Here is a 22,109-nt window from a genome sequence, read left to right as displayed (position 1 = left end):
AGGCGGCTAAGCCAGCCTCTTCCACTTATGCAGTGAGATTGCAGAAAGCCAAAATGTTGTTGTTAGTACTACTAACCAGTATTACAATGAATATAGAATTTGATAACCAAGTACTGATTAAGAGCTAACAACTGCAATGAGACCTCCAATCATCATCTAACCACCCAATCTACTCACACTCTCAAAATCACACCCAAAAACCAGCTTTTGACAATCTGATATTTATGACAGCAAGCTGGAAATGCATAACCAGCAACACCAAACCACACCAAAATGCTCCTAACTCGCTCAAAACCCACTCAAATCACCCAACAACACACCCAAACTGACAATAAGCATTGAGCGACCAAGTACAAACAGGAAAACAGCAGCAATATGACCCCAAACACTCAACATGCATCCCAATGCACCTCCCTAACAAGTACATCTTGGCTAGAAAGTACGACTTGCATTTAAAATTTGAAAACTCAACACAAGGGGCTAAAAACTTACAAATCTCATCGCTCGAAGCATAGAAATCATTTGAGCCAATACCCAGAATCAACAGGACCCCGCACAAAAAACTAGGAGTGAAAATACGCTTCAGCCATGATGCCAACCAGCAACCAGGAAACACACAAACTCACACCAAATCAGAAAACCAACCGATGCAACCATTCTCAATAGGCTCTATCTATTCCTCAGAGTGAGAAATAGTCTCTCCACAGCTACGTGCTATATCTCAAGCATGAAACTGACATAGGCTAGGAAGCTCGCAACTTCGAAGCACAAATCTGGCACAATTTCGGCAACACTTTGTTATACAAATTTTCGTAGATGCCAAAACAAGAGCCCAGCACTCTTATTTATAACTTTTTGGAGCCCCAAATTCAAATTCAACTCCTCCAAATGCGCCCAAACCAAATGCCATTCCATTTCATCCACATCTAGCATTGCATTTCATTTCATTTCCTTGCACAAGTTCTCCCAATTCATTTTCACCATAAATCGCCATTTTTGATAAGTATAAGACATTTAAAATAGTGTATTAAGTGGGCGCTCAAATATGACTTCAAAAATAAAAATAAAACTAAGGCAATATACTTAGGAAATTGCCATTTGCATTGAGTTATAATTTAATCCCTTACACCAAGTCGACCCCTAGAAGTCATAAACAAATTTCGCCTAGGCAATGGATAAAAAATAAAGTATTTAAAGAATACTTCCTCTTCCAAATGCTGAATTCTATCAAAATGAACTGAGGCCAAGGTACTGAATTGCATTGCCGAAAATAGACACTGAGTTGATCTGTTGACCCTTGCTAAAAATAGCACTACCAAAAATAGCACTTACGATAAATAGCATACTACTAAAAATAGCAAGTGTTTCCAAAGTGATTTTCTCCACATTCTGAGCAGCTGTCAAACTTACTAAAAATACTGAGTCCCAGAAAGGTCTTCAAATTGGTTTGCATGTTATACCATTGCAAAGCTCTTAGAAAACCCAGAAAAACCCAAAGAACGCCACTGCTTATGCCTCCACTTAGTAAGTCAGTCAAACTCCATTACTCACTATGCATGTACCCTCATTGCAAAGCTTTCTGAAAAATCCAAAAGGAATCTAGAATCCAAACTGACAAACTCCAACATGCAAGCCTTCGAAAATGCAAAATATCCTCTCAGAGGTAGGAAACCCTAATTTCTGCTTCCGACTAGCCTACGGGTCTCTGGAATAGGCTAACGGTCAACTACACTGATTACTGCCGAGAAGGGGGGATTACAATAACACACTTCAGCTCTTGGATTGCTCCTTTGTTACTTGCACTACTCTCCTCCAATACAAAGGTGCATTCTTCACTTGGCTCATGAGACCCTCAAGCTCTTCTTCAACAAAAGATTGACCCAAATCTACTAGCTACTTTTCAGAAAATTTTGGAGACAATCCAAAAAAACAAATTGTTGGGAGATTCCTAGACTCATAAGCTATTTATGGAAATTGATCTATTACATCTCCATGTCATTGGGAAGCAACGGGAAAGAATTAACACCATGAATACACATATCAACAAGAATGTCATTCTTAAAAGCCACAAATATGCACTCCAAGTCATCAACTCTGCTTCTTTCATAAAATATCCAGCACAATTTTGGAGATCATTTAGGTACAAGCTAATCTACAACCACCTGCAAAATAGCATGTTTATTGTGGTGAAAGCTATACCATCTCCCCATGTGGGGCCCTCATCAGCAAAGAGATTCTTCTCAGGGACATGTGACTCTTAAATGTTGGCAAATAACTTTGAACAAGGATAGCTATCTACGTCTTCTATATTGCTACCAATGCTCAGTGAAAAAATCCTAACATTTTCATTTTTTGCTTATTATCCTAAATTCATGTTTTTGTCTTCAGTAAACAAAGCAGTCTCTTTGCAGTAAAGGCTATGTAATGTCTGTTGAACACAAGATGCCATTGAGAGGGGGGGGGGGAGGTGTGAATCAATGGTTTTCAATCTTATACCTTTTATTCCTAAATAGGTGTACCGGTTAACAGATCAAATACTTCAGTGAATATACCGGTGAGATCAAGGAGAAGACCAAAATGCAAGCACACATAAAAGGCACATCACATAACACCGAATATACGAGGAAAACCCAATGTGGGAAAAACCTCGATGAGAAATGTTGTTGGAGTCTACTGCTCCAATCCAACCTCATAGTAAACAACTGGATACAAAGTTTAGGGCACCAACCCCTAACTGTTTATGGGCACCAACCCCTACACCGGGAACCAACTCAGTGAACACAATGAATACTATTAAAACAATACAATGGTAATAACCCTGTTACAAATGATTTTTCTAACCTCTGCATATAATCTCTTCACCGGTTCAGCTTTGCTCTATTCTTTGTCGGTTCTCTCTTCTCTTAGAGTTCAACACTATTTTGTTCTTTACCGGTTCTCTGCCTTTCCTTCTATTCTCTGTTGGTTCTCTAATTGCTCAGACTCTTTGCAACTTGTCACCACCGATACTCTCCTCACCCTCTCTGGATCTTCTACTACTCAGCCTCTGCCATGTCTGACTTCTCACTCTCTCTCTGCTCTCCTTTGATCACTGCAGTTTCCTTACCGGTTCAGACTCTACCGGTTGGATGTTTTGTATGACCATGCATCTAGTTACCGGTTCTCAATCCTCTCAGCCTAATTCCCTTCTATTCTGCTTCTGACTTAACTGACCTCTTCTCACTCTACCCTACCTCACTCTTTGCTGCCTTCTTACCGGTACAGACACTATCGATTCACGCCACTGTCAAACTCAATGACATCCACCGATTGCCTTCACCTTGCCGGTTAAACTCTTCAAGCACTCAGTCGCTTCAATGTCTTTGCTCTTCAACACTCTGTCTAACCCCACATCTGGCATGGAGCATCAATCCACTTAGGTCTTTAGTCAACATATTTATATGTGAGCTTTCCCACCAAGACAATCATTCAAACTTGGCGCGCTAGGGTTTTCACCACCGACCTGATGAATAATGATGAACAGTAAATGCCCAACAGGTACTGAGAGGGGGGGGTGAATCAGTACACACAAAAACTTCTTGAACAACTTAAACTACAAAGACTGCACTAACTGGTAAACAATATCACCGATCTAAATCAAGACACTACCGGTAACACACTATGACTGTAAAAGATATAAACCGGTAACATCTAGATCTTCACAAAACCTAATATCGCATCTCAACTTCACCCATATGCTTAAGCAGGTAATACATCAGAAATACAATGACCATTAGATCAACATGCTTTACCGCTTAACAGAAAACACTAAAACATCACATGAAAAAGAATCACACATAACACACTAATTTTTCACGTGGAAACCCAACTGGGAAAAACCACGGTGGGGATGAATACCCACAAGTTGTTCTTGAACTCTTTTGAAGTCCGCTCTGTTAGGAGCCTAGCCCGGTTAAAGACTTTACAACAGGTTCTGCTAGGAACCAATCTAGCTAGGGATCACCCGATTAAGGGATGGCTAAATACCCAGTTAGAGGTTAAAACCCTGTTAAAGGTTACCTTGTCAGAGGATTTAAAGAACTCAATGATTTTGAGTCACCCTGTTAAAGGATTTACAAAAACCCTGTTAAAGCTACCCGATAAAGGGATTTTCCAACTGCTGAAATGGTTAGAAGTCAACAGGTAATAAACTGATCTGATAACAACACTTAATGCCAAGGCAGATCCACTTCAATTCCTTTACATCTGCAATCACACTTTGCAGATCTCTACTCACTACTCCGGTCTGGCAAGAATCACTTCACACACATTCATTTGCCAACAACTTCAAATGAGAATCATCATCGACCTAATAGATAACGATTAGGTCGGTAGCCAAAACCTAAAACCCTAAGCATCTAGGTTAACAAAACAGTCAGTCCAATCCTAACCGTTTAAACACATTACATGGGGTAAAACAATCTTGAACAAATCTCAAGACGTTCTCCATCGTCGGTTCTTCACCGCTTCTGGAAGCTAATAACCCATCACGCGCTCTCCACCGTTTACTAAGATTTTGCACATTCCCGAGGTAGATAGAATCAATCTTCTTCATGCAAGATCCTCAAGAAGATTCTTCACGTGCACAAGGCTGACATGGCAACACGATCTGATCTTCATTTCAATGCTAACTCATCACAAGATGTCGTCGGTCGAATCACACAGACTTGGAATGCATCAACCGGAAACCCTGAAGCCGAGACTACCAACCGATAGTCATATCAAATGAAACACCGATACAAACTTTGCATATACCGGTTCACATTCCAACATACCGGTTCACCTTTTCGCATATACTGGTTCACATCATCATACCGGTTCTCTTGCCAGTTTGCTTTCTTCAATATACCGGTTCATACTTCAGCATATTGACATCAATGACAACATACAATCCCATCATGTCATCAAACTCTACACATATGCGAACACAACCATGAGGCATACCAAATCCAATCAGATGTAATCTTGTTTGGGGGTTGACAACCTGCAAGAAAACAGATAACACGCCATCTCCCGATCTTTCTTGTGCACATTTACTATACTTAGTAGTCTGCAACCTATTTGTCTGCCATGCTCTTACTGTTTGTCGGCCATGACCTTATCATTCACCATAAATGATCTCGCAGTTTCCTTCACCAAATCCGATCTGCATCCACACAGCCTACATCGAATATCACACCACAGATCTTCACCTTTCGGTCTGCCTCGAGTCGCACACCTGTACAACCAACCCGTGATTTATGCAGTCGACATTAATGTCGACCTACTCACCGACTATTTCACTGATGCACCGTTTATCCTCCACTGCACGTACACCACCTGTGTCCTACGTGTCATCATCATCGGCATCCACCTCAACTCAGGCCACTATGTCGGTTTAGGCTCAGGCACCGACCAAAACACACAACCAATGCATATCTTATACTACCGGTCCATCTTACCTTACCGGTGATGCACTAACCGATTAATCCTCAAACCATGCAGTCACTTATTCTGTCGGTGGGATCACATCAACTCGGTTACCTAACTTGCTAATCCACAGCATGCATATAGAGTGAGTTACTGTGTCCATCTCTTTTGCATTTTGTTGCATACCGGTAGCTACCTTATACTTACCGATTGACATTGACATGTCAATAGTCTCTAATGCACACCTCCTGTTATACCGGTGGCATGACAATCTCAAACATAAATCATCAACAGGCATCGCTGTTGATATCAACAACTCAGAGTGAGTCCATGTCTACAAAATTACAAATGCTAAAACTTCCTTCTCCTTCATTTGCCTGGACCTCATCTCAACCAGTTTGCCAAAGTGGCAAACTCATCACTCTTTACTCTTCCTTCTCTGTCCCGGTAGCTCATCATGCCTTCACTTTCTGATCCAGTGTTCATCTCTGATTCTATACACTGGAGGCTCCCACATATTCTACTCTGATGATCCGCTGTATGCCTTTTGTCACCTGCTTGTTAACAACTGATGGGAACCTGTTGACAATACATTGCACCAATTTGACCTTGCCGACATTGAGCTGATACGTCTTCAATCAAACATATAATCCGGTAGACATCCCCTTTGTCTACCTTACTAACTTGCAACAACCCAACTCTGTCGGTCATATCTTCATCCTTTGATAACACCTTCATCTGGTGGGAGTCCTGCTGTATGACATCCAATTGCATACCGGTTGCCTGCACTTTCTCCATTTGCTCAACCTTGCTATCTTATCAGTCACATGCTAGCCGGTTGGCAACCACACACTACCAACACATCACTCACCAATTGACATTGCCATAATGCCAGTTGTCTTCAATGCCTATTCACCAGTTAACACCAACTTATGTCTCCAACATTAACTTGTATACCAGTGACCTCAATGACCACAATGCCAGTTGACATCAATGACAACACAATGCCAACAATGTCCCTTTCTTATTAGTACGTGGACATTCACGGGGTTAGCCTATTATTTGACCCTCGTAGGCCAAGAAGTTGATAAGGGGGTCGTCTTGGCAGCTACTTATGGCTTCACATTTTATTTTACATGATTTTATGGTGAGATAATGAGTTCTCACGTATGATATCACATGTGCACTTTATATTATAATAATATTTTAATATTTCCTAATGTGCAAATTATTAATTATTTAAAAGAGGAGCAATTAAATATTATTTTATTAAATTGAAATCTTCTAGAAGGAGGCCGATTCATGTATGAAAAAGAATAAATAGGGGAGAAGCCTCATGGATTGATCATTGGTTATTTGTCATCTCTTCTTGTGTTAAGAATTGTGGAGCCAAGGGTTTCTGCAGATTATTGGTCATTGGGAACGATACCTCCCTTTGATTTGCATAACTAAGGTGGTAAAAGATCCTCTGAAGGGTTGCAATTGAGAGTGAAGGATATCTCCGTCCTTCTTACTTGGGTTTATTGTGAATTCATGGCAGCATCATGGTAGACGATTTGGAGAATGCTTCAGCTCATTGCTATATTTGTCATCTATGTGCATCGATATATTACGGAAGGCAAGGCGATTTTCCTAGGAGCATTTTTGGAGGTGAATTGAAGTGGTTTCAGGTTGTATATCAGGTCAGATGCAAGTTCGAACCAGTCTTCCATATCCCACGATTTTGCTCATAACTCCTTGTTGGTGCATCAAATTCATCATTAGATTGGAGCGGTCACTTTTGGGGAAGGCCACGATGATGTTAGTTGCTTGAAAGGGGCCTAAGGAGCTGATATTAATTTATTACTGTTATTTACATCAGCAACAGGGGTGATTTTGGAGAAATATTCGATTTGGCAAGAAGAGGGCTCAAAGTGGAGTGATATTGCTTGCTTCTTCATTCACACACCTGGGTGCTTCATTCCAGGTTCTTTTGGCATTATTTTCATTGAGTTTCAGTCTTGTATGTTTGGATTAGTGACTGCCATTAGTACATCAGAAAATTCTGATAATAAATTTGTACAAGCTAAGAGTCTTGGCCATCTCTCAAGTATTTTGTAATCAGAACTGCATTGAATTAATAAGTCAGCTGTGAGCTTTACATTGCTGTCATAAAGTTTGTTTCATATCTGAGGTTGCATGCCAAATGTTTGACAAAATGTCAACTAGATGATTATGATGTTTGTATGCTTAATTAGTTGATAAAATCATCTCTAGATTCATTGTATTGCATTCCCATATTCCTACTAACAAAAACTGCATAACATACAATTATACAGCTGTCCAAAACCGCATAACACGCAGGTTATACAGTCTGAAAACTAGAACAGCAGATTGAAGGTTATCAGACAATTGCTTGCCAATATTCCCTACACATTTCAGTCATATAACAGCAGGGAATATTACAGGCTAGCTGTTGCATCTCTTCCCTTTCTCTTGCTTTCTCCAAACAAAGGCTTTGACAATGTATCTCCTACCTGCTGATTTCTACTTTATCTAGCTACCATTCTTTCTTAAGTCGGTCTAATCTCTGGATACACCTCTTCTTTGTACTTATTTTTCTAAACAAGTGCAGAATATTTTCTGGATATGCAATTTTGTTTGGTGTCTCAGCATTGCTTTCTGAAAGTTACAAAATAGACAAACAGTAATGTAAAAAGATGAATTGCTTATGTTTCTGTATTATTCTCTTAGGTTTTCTGCTGGAGAACTTGCTTTTGGCCTGCCTTTTGTGGTTGCTAAAATAATGGCGATGGATGAACAAATATTGGAATACACAATGTTTCTGCAAGTGGAGTCTCCCATCCGAGCCTCACTGAAATTACAAACATTTGGAGATTAGGAGATCATTTACCATTAGAAGTTTTCTGACCTGAATTATTTCATTATTTCTAGTCACTTTTTTGGTTATAGGTTCTATTTAAAATATCATTCAGTTTCACCAGTAATAGATCTTTTCAGAAAAGTTTGCCTATTTTTCGATCAAGATATGACATGCACGTAAAAATCAACTGCATGAATAATAACTCAATTTGTGGTTTAAAAAAAATTACAAAACCCATAGATTTTCCTTCGAAAAGAAAAAAAAGAAAATTGGGATTTGCATAAGAATCGTTTGTGTCTACATTTTGCACAAAAAGAATCCACTACTGATAGCAAAGAAGGAAAATATGCAAGAGCAAAGATAATGAGGTCTTACAGAACGCTCGTAGGCATGAACATGGCCTGCAAACACAAGATCCACTTTGTATTTGACAAACCATTGCTCAAATACAACACGCATAGTTTCTCCCTCCATGTAGTGATAAGTATTACTGTTGTAGATAGGAGAATGCATCAGAACTAAAAGCCAAGGTGTCTTCTTCCTGTCAATGCGCTTGAGCTCATTCTTTAGCCAAATCCATTGTGGAGTATATTTCGCTGTTATAAGATGCATCCAAATGTTGGAAAAATAAATGATGGGCTTCAAATCTAGAGTCTTATCTCTAACTCCTTTATTGCAAATGATATAATTGAAATCAACTTAGCGACATAATATTTAAAATCACTTGTATCACTTTTCTCAATCTTTTTTCTTTCTACCTTTAACAAACCATAAACAGATTTGACTCTTTAGCCACCAAGTTTTTAACAAAAATGAATAATAATATGATGTGATCATCAATCATTTTATTAGAATAAATTATTGTGCAAAAAAATTAGTTCAGATTAGAAAAACCGTCTTGTTAAAGTTTTGCAACCAAACTCAAATCTATACATAGCCATCTATATTTAACAAGGACACTCTCCTACAATCATCCTGTGAGGACTACCAACAAAGCTATGATCAATACAAAAACAAGATTAGTTGTCTTCAATAGCCTACAATTAATAGTCCAACTATCTAAAATCTCATATTTCCAATCCCTTCATGTTTCTCTGAGGTTCCAATTCTATAATAAAATTGGAACTGCTATACTGAATTATGCTAGATGCAAAGTGTCAATTTAGTGTATTTGTGTATAACATGAGATTATATTGCCCTGAGTAATTGATTAAAAGCGATTATATGATTATATGTCTTCCTAACAATGCTGCTGAGGCATATGAGAAGATTATGATGTGCAGCAGGATTAAAGCATCAAGGAAATACAACTAGGTCCTGATGTTGAAGTGTTCTGAAATAATCAAGTGTGTGGAAAAAGATTAATTAATTTAAAAAAATTTAAATAATTAGTGCAGTACATAATGATATTTCTTTTATTTACTTATTGTGTTGAGTAATTTCTTTTGTGAAAAGAAAAAAATTTAATTATTTAAATGTGCAAATTTATTTATTTATTGAATATGCAAATTTATTTGAAGAATATAAGAAATAAATTATTGTTTTATCTTATGGTAAATTAGAAAAGATAATTGAATTAAATTTAATGTCTTTTTGGTGATGCTTCTCTGCAAAGGAGGCATGAGGACACGAGCTAGGGCTTGCGAGCCCTAGCTTCCTGTACTTTGTTTCCTGGGTCTGGTATTTGGTGGTCACGTTGACTAATTTGCAGGGTGCGGGGCTTTGGGATCGAGCCCATGGGTGGGTGCTTTTGCAAGCATTGGGTGCTGGAAGGTGCGGCTTGGGGTTGGGGACCTCGTTTTTCATGCTTTTTGCTATCGTTATTGCTGCTTGAGGTTTTTGATTGCAGTTTGTTGGTGATTTTGTGCAGCGGTGGGTCTTTTGGGTGGTTGGTTCTCGACTCCATGGGGTCTGCATGGATCAGCTCAGAGTTTCCTCGAGTCCAATGCTCTCTGAAGCTATGGATGTTTCAAATCCACCTCCTTTTGCGTGTAAGTGCCAAGGATAACCTGAGTAAGAATTCTGGTGAAGGCAGTGCTTCTTCAAAAGGAGTCTCTAAAATCAAGTGAGTGAATAGATGTTTGGAGAGATGCCAGGTGCGTCCTGTCCTAGTGATTCAGCCGAAAACAAGTTCGGAGGATGTTTCTTATTGGAGCAATCATGCTCTCATCTGCAAATTCTTGGGGTTTCGGCTTTCTTCACCAATCCTAGAATCTTGGGCGAGACGGTTTTGGAACCTTGAAGGGGACATGGAAATATTGTTGGCAGCCAATAATTATTTTCTGGTTGTTTTCTCAAGTATGACAGACAAAAATCAAGTTTTTGAAGGAGGCCCATATTTCTTTAACCAAGTTGGGCTCTTTGTCAAACCTTGGCATGTGGGTTTTAATTCTATAGAGGTGCTTCTCTCGAGAGTGTCTCTTTTGAGTTTGCCTACCAAGGCTTCCCTTAGAGTTGTGGAAGGATGACATTCTTCATTCCATTGGTCTTTTGTTGGGCAAGCTAGTTGGTCCTACTACTCAAACTCAAGACAGAGAGGTAATTTCTTATGCTCGCATTTGTGTTGAAGTTGATTTAAATAACCCGTTACCAGATTTTGTAGAGATTTGCCTTGGATCCTCTTCTTGCATCCAACAACTAGACTATGAGACATTGTCGTTTAGATGTAGAATCCGTCATGAACATGGCCATCTGCAAAGGAGGTGCTCTAGATTTAAGCCATCACCTGCAACCTAAGTCACAACATTCGAATTCGAGTTCAAGTTTGATTTTGGCAACGATAAAATTCGGATGAAGTTCAACAAGGGCAAAAAATTCGGAAAAAAGTTCGGCATTAAATTCGCCTTTTATAAATTTGAATTTCAATAAAATAATATATAAATAATAAATCCATTAAGTTGTCTAAATAGTTTAACAATGCTAAATAAATTTGAAATTAAATTATATTACAAAAAACAAAAATCAAATGTATTATTTATTAAAAAAATAAATATTATACTAAATTTAAAATTAATATAAATATATTACACTTATTATATCAAAATGTATTAAAAATAAAACAATATTATTAAATTTGAATACAATGTAATATTTTTAAAAATTATAAGATATATTTAAAATTTTAGTTTTAATTTGTTAATATATAATGATTCACAACATGGGCGAATGGATGAATTCAGGGCATGGGTGAATGGATTCACAGCGCAATGAAATTCATTTCCGCTGAATTTATCTCCTGCTAGATATCGAATGGGCTCCACTGTAGGTGGCTCTCCTGGAAACTGTTACCCTAGTTTGTGTATATGGAATGCGCTTGGATACTTCTCAAATGCAATCTGCGATGGATCTTAAGTCATTCTAAAGATGAAAAATGGACAAACCTTGTTCCATACGAATTATAGGACGAATTTGAACGAATTTTTTAAATTCTATAAGAGTTCGCCAAACTTCAAACTTCATATACAAAGTTCGGCGAACCCTCTGACATAGCCTACGACTACCAATGGCCCTTCTAGTTTTGCCCCTAAGGTGGACGATGGGAAGGCCCCTGTACCTGAAGGAACTACGGATAAGGATGGCTTCGCTCTTGTCAAATCTTGCAATAAGGGTAGAGGTCAAAAGAGATCTCTATTGAATAGACAGAATGATGGGAGTTTTAACCAATTTGACATTATAGATGATTTGGTCCAGAAGGAAGGAATCCCAGTTGAATTACCTTCGGGAGCTAAACTTATGGGAGTGGCATTGGAAGAGGACAAAAGGAATTATAATCAGAACTGAGCTATAGTGGACCGTCGAGATAAGCTGATGGAGACACAGATGTATTTCACAGGATTCCAGAGGTGTCAAAACCTAGTGGGGTCTTGGTCTTGAAAGAAGGTGCAGATTTGGTTGTCTTAGTTTCTCCCCCATTGAAGGAGACCTTGGATTCTAGAAGGGGTAGTAAGGCTTCTCTAGTCTTAGAACTTTTGCAAAAACCCCTTAAAAAGGGGCATTTGGATAAGCCTTCAAAGAGTGGACGAAGGATGGACCAGGAGAAGGTAAAGATTCCTAGGGATACTTTGGTAGAATCTAGATCAGTGAAACTCATTAACTCTCATTTCTCCCATCCTCATAAATGATTGTTTTATCCTGGAATTTGCGGGGTTTGAACAACATCCCTAGACAAAAGGTTGTTTGAGATCTGATTGTTTCTCATTTTCCAGTTATTATCTTTATTCAAGAATCTAAATTTACAGTGGAAGGTATGGAAAGTAGAGCTTCCAGAATTTGGCCTCGTGGAGCTTGTCAGTGTGTTGGTGCCCATGGTAGTTCGGGTGGAATAGCTTGTTCTTGGGATCCTAGGAAAGTTATTACTTAGTGGTGCATCTTGAGTTGTTCTTCTATTTCTATGGTTGCCTCTTGTTTGGATTCGGGGGAAACCTATCTCCTTACCAATGTTTATGCTGCTATTGATCTTGTGGGTAAATCACAACTTTGGGACCACATTAGATTTGTTTGCTCTCAAGTTCCCTTCCTCCCTTGGATTATGGTTGGTGACTTCAATGTTGTTTGCGAATTGGGGGAGAAAAAAGAGGGTGTGGCTAGACTTGATCCTTCTCAACTGAATGTTATTGATGTGAAGCCAAATAATGGTATATTTACTTCAAATAATAGAAGTGGAGTGGATGCGATCTCAAAGAGATTTATAGATTCCTAGTCTCTTGCTATTGGATGGAGGATAGATGAAACACCTTCTCTAAGATCTTGGATTGGAGGGGCTCTGATCATTGGCCAATCAAAATATCTATGGTCTCTCCCAGAACTATAAAGAATCCCTCTCTCAAGTTTCAGCTTATGTGGTTGTGGGATCCTTCTCTCCAAGATTTAGTCACTTTTTGGTGGTATGAAGGGAAGCCTTCTCATGACAGGGCCATGTATTCCTTTGCTAAAAGATTGCAATATGTTAAAAATAAGCTTAAGAGGTGCAATAGGCATTGTTTTGGAAATCAGCACTCTAGTAAAAGGGCAGCTCAAGTGCAACTCAATTCTATCACCCGCTTGATCCAAGATCAAGGACTTACTACAGATATAAGTTAGGAGGAGGCTATGGCTGTTAAGGAGTTGGAGGAATGGGAGCTTTGTGAGGAGATTTTCTGCAAGCAAAAGTCCAGAACTGATTGGTTACAAGAAAGATAGGAATACTACCTTTTTTCATAATTATGTTAAGGCTAGAAGAACTAGTAACCTTATCACTACTCCTGTGTCTTCAGAAGGGGCTCAACTTTTCTCTATGGTGAATATCTCTTGGGAAGTTCATTAGCATTTTTCTTCCCTATTCATGGAAGATTCCCCTCCTGCTAAGGAAGATAAAATTGCCATTTTGGAATGCATTCCCCCTCTGGTGTCTCAAGAGATGAATGAGGCTCTCATTCGCCCCATTTGCTGCAAGATGTGGAAGATGTTGTCTTTCACATGAAGAAAGGTAAGGCCCCAAGCCCTAATGGCTTCCTAGATGATTTTTTTCAAGAGTTTTGGGAGGTTATCAAATTGGACCTTTTGGAGGTTGTTCAGAAGTCACAAACAAATAAGCAAATGTTGCGTGCCATGAATGCTACTTTTTTTGCCCTTATTCCAAAGAAGGATAATGTGAATAGGCTAGACCACTTCAAACCCATTGCTCTCTGCAATGTGGTTTATAAGATTGTCACTAAATTGATTCCAAAAAGACTCAAGTTGCGTCTCAAAGCTTTGATTTCTAATGAACAAGGTGGATTTGTAGCTAGCAAACAGATTCTTGATGGGATTGTGATTGCTGCAGAGAACATTCATTCTATGGCAAATTCTAAGGAGAAAGCTATGTTTATCAAACTTGACATGGCAAAGGCTTATGACATAGTTAAATGGGCTTTTTTACAAAGGGTTCTTTTGGCTTTTGGATTTCGTGGAGATTGGTTTAATTGGGTTATGAGTTGTGTCTCCTCTACTTCTTTTTCAATTCTGGTTAATGGGGAACCTTTTGAGTTGTTCAATGCTTCTAAGGGTCTCAAGCAAGGTGGCCCTATTTCTCCTTATATGTTCATTATATGGCTGAGGGGCTTGGTAGATTCATTAAATCCAAGGTTTGACAAGGCTTGATTCAGCGCCAAAGCTGGTGCAACAATTTGCCTCCTTATTCTCACCTGCAATTTGTGGATGATGCTGCCTTGATGGGTTTGGCCAGAATTAATGAAGCCATTAAATTCAGGAAAACTTTGGACACTTATTTGAATGCCTCCGAACAGAAAATTAATAAGGCTAATTCTTCTATTTATTTCTTTAATACTCCTTGGCTTATTCAGAATAGTATGGCTCGAATCCTCAAATTTCAAATTGGCTCTCTCCCTCTGGTCTATCTTGGGATTCCCCTTGGTGTGGGATCTCAATGGAGAGAGTTTTGGCAAAAAAATCTGGATAAAATTCATAAGAGAGTTAGCCACTAGACTTGTGGATGGCTCTCGTCTGCTGGAAGGTTGACTCGGTTGAAGTCAGTGGCGCAGGCTCTTCCTATTTACAGATACTTTGTGCAAGTGGCTCCTAGCTTTGTGAAAGAGTTTGATGCTCTTTCTTGTCAATTTCTTTGGTCTAGCAATTTTTTTTCTTCTAAATGGAGCCTAGTTTGTTGGGATTCTGTGTACAGGCCAAAGCAAGAAGGGGGGCTAGGGCTTCGGCCCATAGGTGTGATTGGTCAGGTTTTAGCTGCAAAATTATTTTGGAGATGGTGTACTTGTCAGGATCAAGATTGGGCCAAGATCATTACTCATAAATACCTCAAGGGAGTTGACAGTGTGGATGTGCCTCGGTGCAATTTGTTGGGGAGGGATTCCATGATTTGGGATACTCTCAAAAGAGGGGCAAAACTCATTAAGGAGGGTTTATTTTGGATTTGATATAGGGGCTCTGATGCTCTTTTTTGGCATGATTCTTGGGATGGTCATAACCCAATTATTTCTCAATTTCATCATCTTCAACCCCTTTGTAACATGTTTGTTGAAGCTGGTTGGAGTAGAATGCTAAATTTTAAGACTTCTGTGGTCAGAGGTCACTTGGAGGTGACTTGTTGGAAAGATCCTCAACAATGGTTGTAATGTCCCTTTCTAGCACACGTTGTATGATGTTGTCGTTAGCCTATTTCTCCATGGTCATGTTGGCTAACCAGGACATTTAAGGGATCTTGAAGATATCTAACCTAGGCAATTTCAATTGCAAGCGATTCTGAGTTGTTTTGATGTGTTTTTGGGATACCATTTATAGTAAGTCAATTTTCAATATCAATTGAAGAATTCAATATCATTGATATGATTTATTTGTGCATTGATAAAGTTAAGTTCTTAAGTTAAATATGAATATTCAACTTTATTAATTTGGGGACTATAGTTAAGTGGGAAATATTAAAATATTAAAAGGTCCTCTCATATAATATTACATTGGAGACGTAAAATGCAAATGGGAGTAATGTTATTTATCCCACATTGGCGAGTTGAGTGAGTGAGCTCTTATGTGGGCATTATAAAAGACTTCCAAAAGCTCATTTTCAGATATGCTTGGTTTATTATTTTTTCTCTTGGAGAATTTGGGAGCTTCATGCTTTCAGTTTAGTACCCTAGGATAAAAACCCTTGGGTTTTGTTGGAATGGACGAAAACCCAATTCATCATTAGAGTGGATTCATTTCAAAATTCACCATTGCTCGTAATTGTTCATTCAATAGAAGTTTGGCTGGAGATTCAACTTGGTGCCTGCAAGACTGGTAATATCTTTGTGCATGTTTCAGTTGTTTGTTTCAGTTCAGTTTGGTTCATTCTCAGAATTAATAGCAAGCTAGGAAAACGATTTGGATGTAGAAGAGATTATTGGCTGGGCACACCATTATATGTTGGCCGTATTGTCTTCCTGCTAGGACAGGGCTCTTGACTGGCCTTACTTGCTGTTGCTGAGGTCGCACTTCTACCTGTGGCTGTAACTATATGCTGGCCATCCCTTATTGAGGCTGCACACAAAGTAGAAGCTGTTCGCTGGGCCAGAAGGAGGAACGTTTGAGTTTAGAGGCTATAATCTGCAACTACAAGAGAGCTTAAAACACAGTCCAACATCCCATTACACTGTTGTACAAGCTGGAAATTAGCTGGAAGTGGATCATACATGTCTAGGAGTCAGTTGGAGGTGTTGTACAGGACTGAGAAACAACAGGGTGGCATCGTTCAAGTCTGAAATCCATTGGAAAGGTGCTATATCAGTCTCAAACCCACTTGAAGAGTGTTGTACAAGCCTAGGAGAGTGCCATACCACTGCTGTTCATACATTTAGTGGTTGACATTGTGACTGCAGTAGCATTTTTGTTATGCAATAACATTGTAATGACATCATTAACTATGAAAACTTAGTAGAAATCTGTTGGTGTATTTTAGATTTATGTCCTTAGAAATTGAGAATATATATTTGGATTTGGCTTCATTATACTATTGTAGTTCATTTAATAAATTGCATTACAAATATCTCTGTGTTGTATTAATTCAATGTCTATTCAAAACAACTGCAAACTCAGAACAAACCCAAATCAGAAAATTTAGTAGTCAGCTTACAAGCAAACTGTTTGACAAAATTACAGTGAGTGGGAAGGACAAAAAAAAGTGGCTAGCAAGGGGACATCTTACAATGGTCTCTGGGGGGCACTATAGAGAACTGGCAAGAGCTAGCTAGGATTTTAGCTAGTAGACCCTGTAATGCTCTTAAGGATTGGGATGTTTTGGCTTGGGGTCCAAATCCAAATGGCAATTTTTTTGTTGCCTCTGGTTAATTGGAGCTGGATAGACAGTTGCATGGACGGGTGGGGTGCCTTGGTGCAAGCAGGTTTGAAATAGTTTTTCTTGGTCTAAATGCAATATTTTCCTTTGGCTGGTTGCCCAAAAAACATATCTCAATGGGAGAATTTGCAGAAGAGAGGTTTTTAGGGGCCTTCTAGATGTGTCCTCTATAAAAGTAGTGAAGAATGTGTTTCTCATCTTTTCTTTCAATGCCCTTTCTCTAGAGAGATTTCGCACCGGTGGTGGGGTGCATGGAATCATGCTTGTGTGCATGCTTCCTCTTTGGTTGAATTTGGGAGAGTTTGGGCCATCCTCCAGCTAAGACCTCTTTTGTACAAGTTGCTTGGGTGCTTGGCCCGACTTTCATCATCTGGAACTTATGGATGGCAAGGAATAGAAGGATATTTCAAGATTCTGCATTGATGGGTGACCTTGTTTGGAGAAAGATTGTGCGTACGCTTCAAGAAAATATTTCTACAAAATGTGATGTTTCAGGGCCCGTGGACTTGGGTGATTTGGCTGTGATTACGAATTTGAATCTAGTTGGTGATGGTATGGGTCCCTATGTCAAGAGGAAATTGCGACAGGCAAACTGAAAATTCGTAGAGATGCGAGATGGCTTCCTCCTCCCAAGGGAACTTTAAAAATTAACATTGATGGCTCTTCCAGGGGGAATTCTGGACATGCTGGTATTGGTGGTATTGGTAGAGATAGTGATAGAGGTGTTGTTTTCTTCTTCTCTACTGATAAGGGGCTTCACTCTAATAACCTTATGGGTGAAAGATCCCAAATGGATCCTTTTGTTGTTGCTGCTGTAAATTCTTAATTAAACATACTATATTTTGCTAATTTTCCGGTGATCTTTTAGAATACACAGAAGTTGCAGAAAGGGATTGTTTCTTTTTGGGTTTTGATGTTATAAGTAAAGTAATTGATAAATAGCAACAGCTGTGAAATAAAACAGTAAACAATGTTCATATGTAAGAACACTTAAGCAATCTGAAAATATTGCAAATCATACCAGGCAAATAACCTAGTTTTGTATTCAGCAAGAATCCATACATTTATTTGGAGTTGTTCTCAATCTGGATTGATGCCAAATGGAGGAATATTACTGGCAATGAACAAGGAAGACCAAATAAGCTGAATACAACCCTTAAGCCAACATACAAACAAGGTGTGGTTGCAAAGGAGGCGTGGAAGCTGCTGCAAATCACGTGCCAGCTGAAATAGACCAGCCACCCTATTGAAACCCCCAATTTGCACGTTGAATCTTCAGGACAAGAAGATCTTCTACCTCTGACAATCTCTGTGCAATCCTGGATAAATCCACTGTCAACTCCTGCTGAGGGCTATGTCCCAGCAAGCTCAAACCTGGGGTTTGCGTCCCAGACCAAAATCACTCTTCCAAAGCAATTCCCAAATTCGCAAGTTTCAAAATGACCAAAAATGCTATCAATTAGGTTTTCATCTCCTTATAACTCCTTTCCCTTTGCAAGTTGAACCCTTAAGAATAATAAAGCTTGCACTTTATTATTAAAGTGACACTTTCCCAATTATGGTGTCAAACTATAGAAAAATATCACTTTATTGCCAATGAATAGCTTCAAGCATCCAAAAAGACTCTGAGAGGTGAGAATCATGTAGCAAAGTTCAAGACCTTTCCAACGAGCTGTAACACATAGGCATATCAAACCAGATGAAGCCAAAAACCCCTTATTACTCTAAAATGGCTATATACATAGCCTTAATTTAATTTATTTAATCGATAACTTAGGAAATATTTAAATATATTACAATATTTCCATAGATACAATAATAGACCAAAATAACCAACCAAACATGAATCTGACTTCGTCACCTGTCTGTGACTGATGCCAGACAAGATGGGCCAACTGGTAGTCCCATCCGTAAAATCTAGGGATACTCCTAGAAACTAGGAAACACACCCAATCTTCCTGAAACTGAAACCATGGTATGGTCCCGAGGAACCTCAAATATGGAAACTGCCACAACCTCCTAAAAAGTAGGGAATCGCCCTAAAAAGTAGGAACCTCTCTCCAAACACCTGTAACTGCTCAAAAGGATCCTGCTCTACTCCTTGGTCCCCCAGGTGGTCATTCAATCAACTGCCAGTTCTCCCTAAAAAATAGGAACTGTCGTCTAAAGGTCCAAAATGGCTCACAAAGCCCCTGCAAAGCTCCATGACCCTCAGAATGAGTCCCCTAACCATGTCATTGACCTACGGGAACTCAAATGGTAGGTCAACCCCTGCTCATCTCATGTCACCTAGAAAAGGGGACATTACGATCTTCCCTTCCCGAAGATTGCTTGCCCTCAAGCAATCTGCACCTACACGCTGAAAACCAATTCACTGGATCACATATCAATCTGATAAACGTTGCTTCACCCAACCGCTACGCTACTCTGATATAAACATTTTTATACCCAAAGTGAAACAACTCATCATGGATCCACTGAAGAAATACACCACACATGTCAATACCAGGATCACAAATCTTTGCACTGTCATATCCATCCATCATGTCAATACTCATTATATTGTTGTTGTGAACCTGAACATCATCTAACCAGCTAAGAACTTCACTCCAATTGAAGCCACAAGTACTACCAACCATCAATACTGATATGAATCCATCAATGAGCCAATTTCCAACAAGTAAAGTGTGTTGAATACTTTTCCAAGACCTCCAAACAGTTGTTGTAACTTTACCTATATTTCCACAAATTAATGTGCTTTCATTGAAGGTTGCTAAGTAAATGTTTTATTGAGCCATGTAACAAATGAAGTCCCTTACATGCTGATCTTCATAGCCGACTGTCAAATCTAAGAAAACTGAGTCACCAATCAATAAGTACAACACTGCCTTATCATATGAAAGAGGTGACAAAATGAAAGGTGCATTGGGAACACCTTGTATGCCAATAAAGGATAACTCATTAGTGGCTGGTCCACTATGAGCCTCATTATCAATTCCATGACCACCATGTAAAAAATAACCAATATCAGCTGAAAAATCAGAATTAGATAGCCCATGTTCCTCCTTACCAATATGGTGATGAGTATCATGAATGTGCTGAAGTTGAAGCTTGGCCTGATGAGCTATCAACTTGGCTTGCTTGGCTCTTGCCAACCATCCTTCATTCATCCTCTGAGATTGCTCTATATGAGCTGTCCCAAAATGCACAAAATCCGATTTATGATGGATTGTATTATTTACATTATCATAACCCATGATTGCACCATGTGTACCTTCAAGTCTAGAATGCAAATCATTATTCTCTTCTTGACAAAAGGCTGCCATATCTTGAGGAAGAGAAGTTATATCACTTTTGTTATGAACCTCGTGGGGTGGCTCGAATGGCATGCTAGAGGCTGCTGATTTGCCAAGTTCAACATACACCTCCCCTATCAAGATAGACTCACATACATCTGTCAAACTCTCCTCGGAACCATCACCATTAGGCACATTTCCTCTTTTGTTCCCATCTTCTAAGGTCTGATTTGAAAAATCAGACTCATTATGACATGTATCTTCAATATCAAAAGCATCAGTAACACCCAAACAATGAGTGTTTGCATGAGATGACCCCTCACAACCATCATCCTCATGCACCAAAGCATCGAGATCTTGATTATGCTCAATAGCAAGACTGCTGTCATAAAAATCAGGGCTGCTATGGCTTGTTTTCCCCTTGCATCCCTCTTGTTTAACACTCATATATTGCATGCCAACTGTAGGAATCCCTCCTACAACTTCCTCCTCATGTGCCATGACCTTTGAATCATCATTGTGTTCATATGAAGGACTGCTGTTATAAAAATCAGAATGGTTGCCATACCTTTGTGACATGTTTTCAACATTCATAGGCACCACTTCATCCCTTGTAGCATGTTCATCAAATTCCTCATAGAGATTTTTACAAACCTCATTTATGGATGAGTCAATCGGTTCTTCTCTTTTTATTTCCAGCTGATATGAATTCATAGCATCTTCAGCTTCATCCGGAATACCCATAAATTGGGTGAAGGTAAGCATATCTTGTAGCTCTTTTGGAAGGGAGCAATACCCATGATAGTTGTTTATGACTATATCATCGAATGTTTTAATAGGGGGCCTCCTTGTACTTTTAGATGTAGTGGTACCTCTAGTGTGTCTTGAACTCTTTGAAGGTGTTTGATCAAATTCCCTTCCTTCTTGTTTATTTTTACATAACCCTGTCATGATGATTCTTTTTATGTCCAACTGAAAACCAAATCCAATCACACCAAGTGAATGCAATTACCACCCCACAGGCTAGCAAGATTATGCTCTGATACCACTGAAAGATCCCAAATGGATCCTTTTGTTGTTGCTGCTGTAAATTCTTCATTAAACATACTATATTTTTGTAATTTTCCGGTGATCTTATAGAATACACAGAAGTTGCAGAAAGGGATTGTTTCTTTTTGGGTTTTGATGTTATAAGTAAAGTAATTGATAAATAGCAACAACTGTGAAATAAAATAGTAAACAATGTTCATATGTAAGAACACTTAAGCAATCTGAAAATACTGCAAATCATAACAGGCAAATAACCTAGTTTTGTATTCAGCAAGAATCCATACATTTATTTGGAGTTGTTCTCAATCTGGATTGATGCCAGATGAAGGAATATTACTGGCAACGAATAAGGAAGACCAAATAAGCTGAATACAACCCTTCAAGCCAACACACAAACAAGGCGTGGTTGCAAAGGAGGCATGGAAGCTGTTGCAAATCACGTGCCAGCTGAAATAGACCAACCGCCCTGTTGAAACCCCCAATATGCATGTTGAATCTTCAGGACAAGAAGATGTGTCTTCTACCTCTAACAATCTTTGTGCAATCTTGGATAAATCCACTGTCAACTCCTGTTGAGGGCTACGTCCCAGCAAGCTCAGACCTGGGGTTTGCATCCCAAACCAAAATCACT

General features: G+C 39.0%; 1 protein-coding gene across 4 annotated transcripts in view; it reads right to left on the bottom strand.

Moving 5' to 3' along the window:
* Positions 1–22,109, bottom strand: part of LOC131077101 (bifunctional purple acid phosphatase 26) — a 246,894-nt gene that overhangs the window by 101,709 nt on the left and 123,076 nt on the right. For all 4 annotated transcript variants that reach the window (XM_058014529.2, XM_058014531.2, XM_058014528.2 and 1 more), the window contains one exon: positions 8,687–8,907. In XM_058014529.2, coding sequence (XP_057870512.1) covers positions 8,687–8,907 — 221 coding nt within the window. The remainder of the gene's footprint in view (positions 1–8,686; positions 8,908–22,109) is intronic.

Source organism: Cryptomeria japonica, chromosome 9 (genome assembly GCF_030272615.1).
Source record: "Cryptomeria japonica chromosome 9, Sugi_1.0, whole genome shotgun sequence".
Taxonomy (NCBI): domain Eukaryota; kingdom Viridiplantae; phylum Streptophyta; class Pinopsida; order Cupressales; family Cupressaceae; genus Cryptomeria; species Cryptomeria japonica.
The sequence above is the reverse complement of the archived record's forward strand: the minus strand, read 5'-3'. Positions and strand labels throughout refer to the sequence as shown.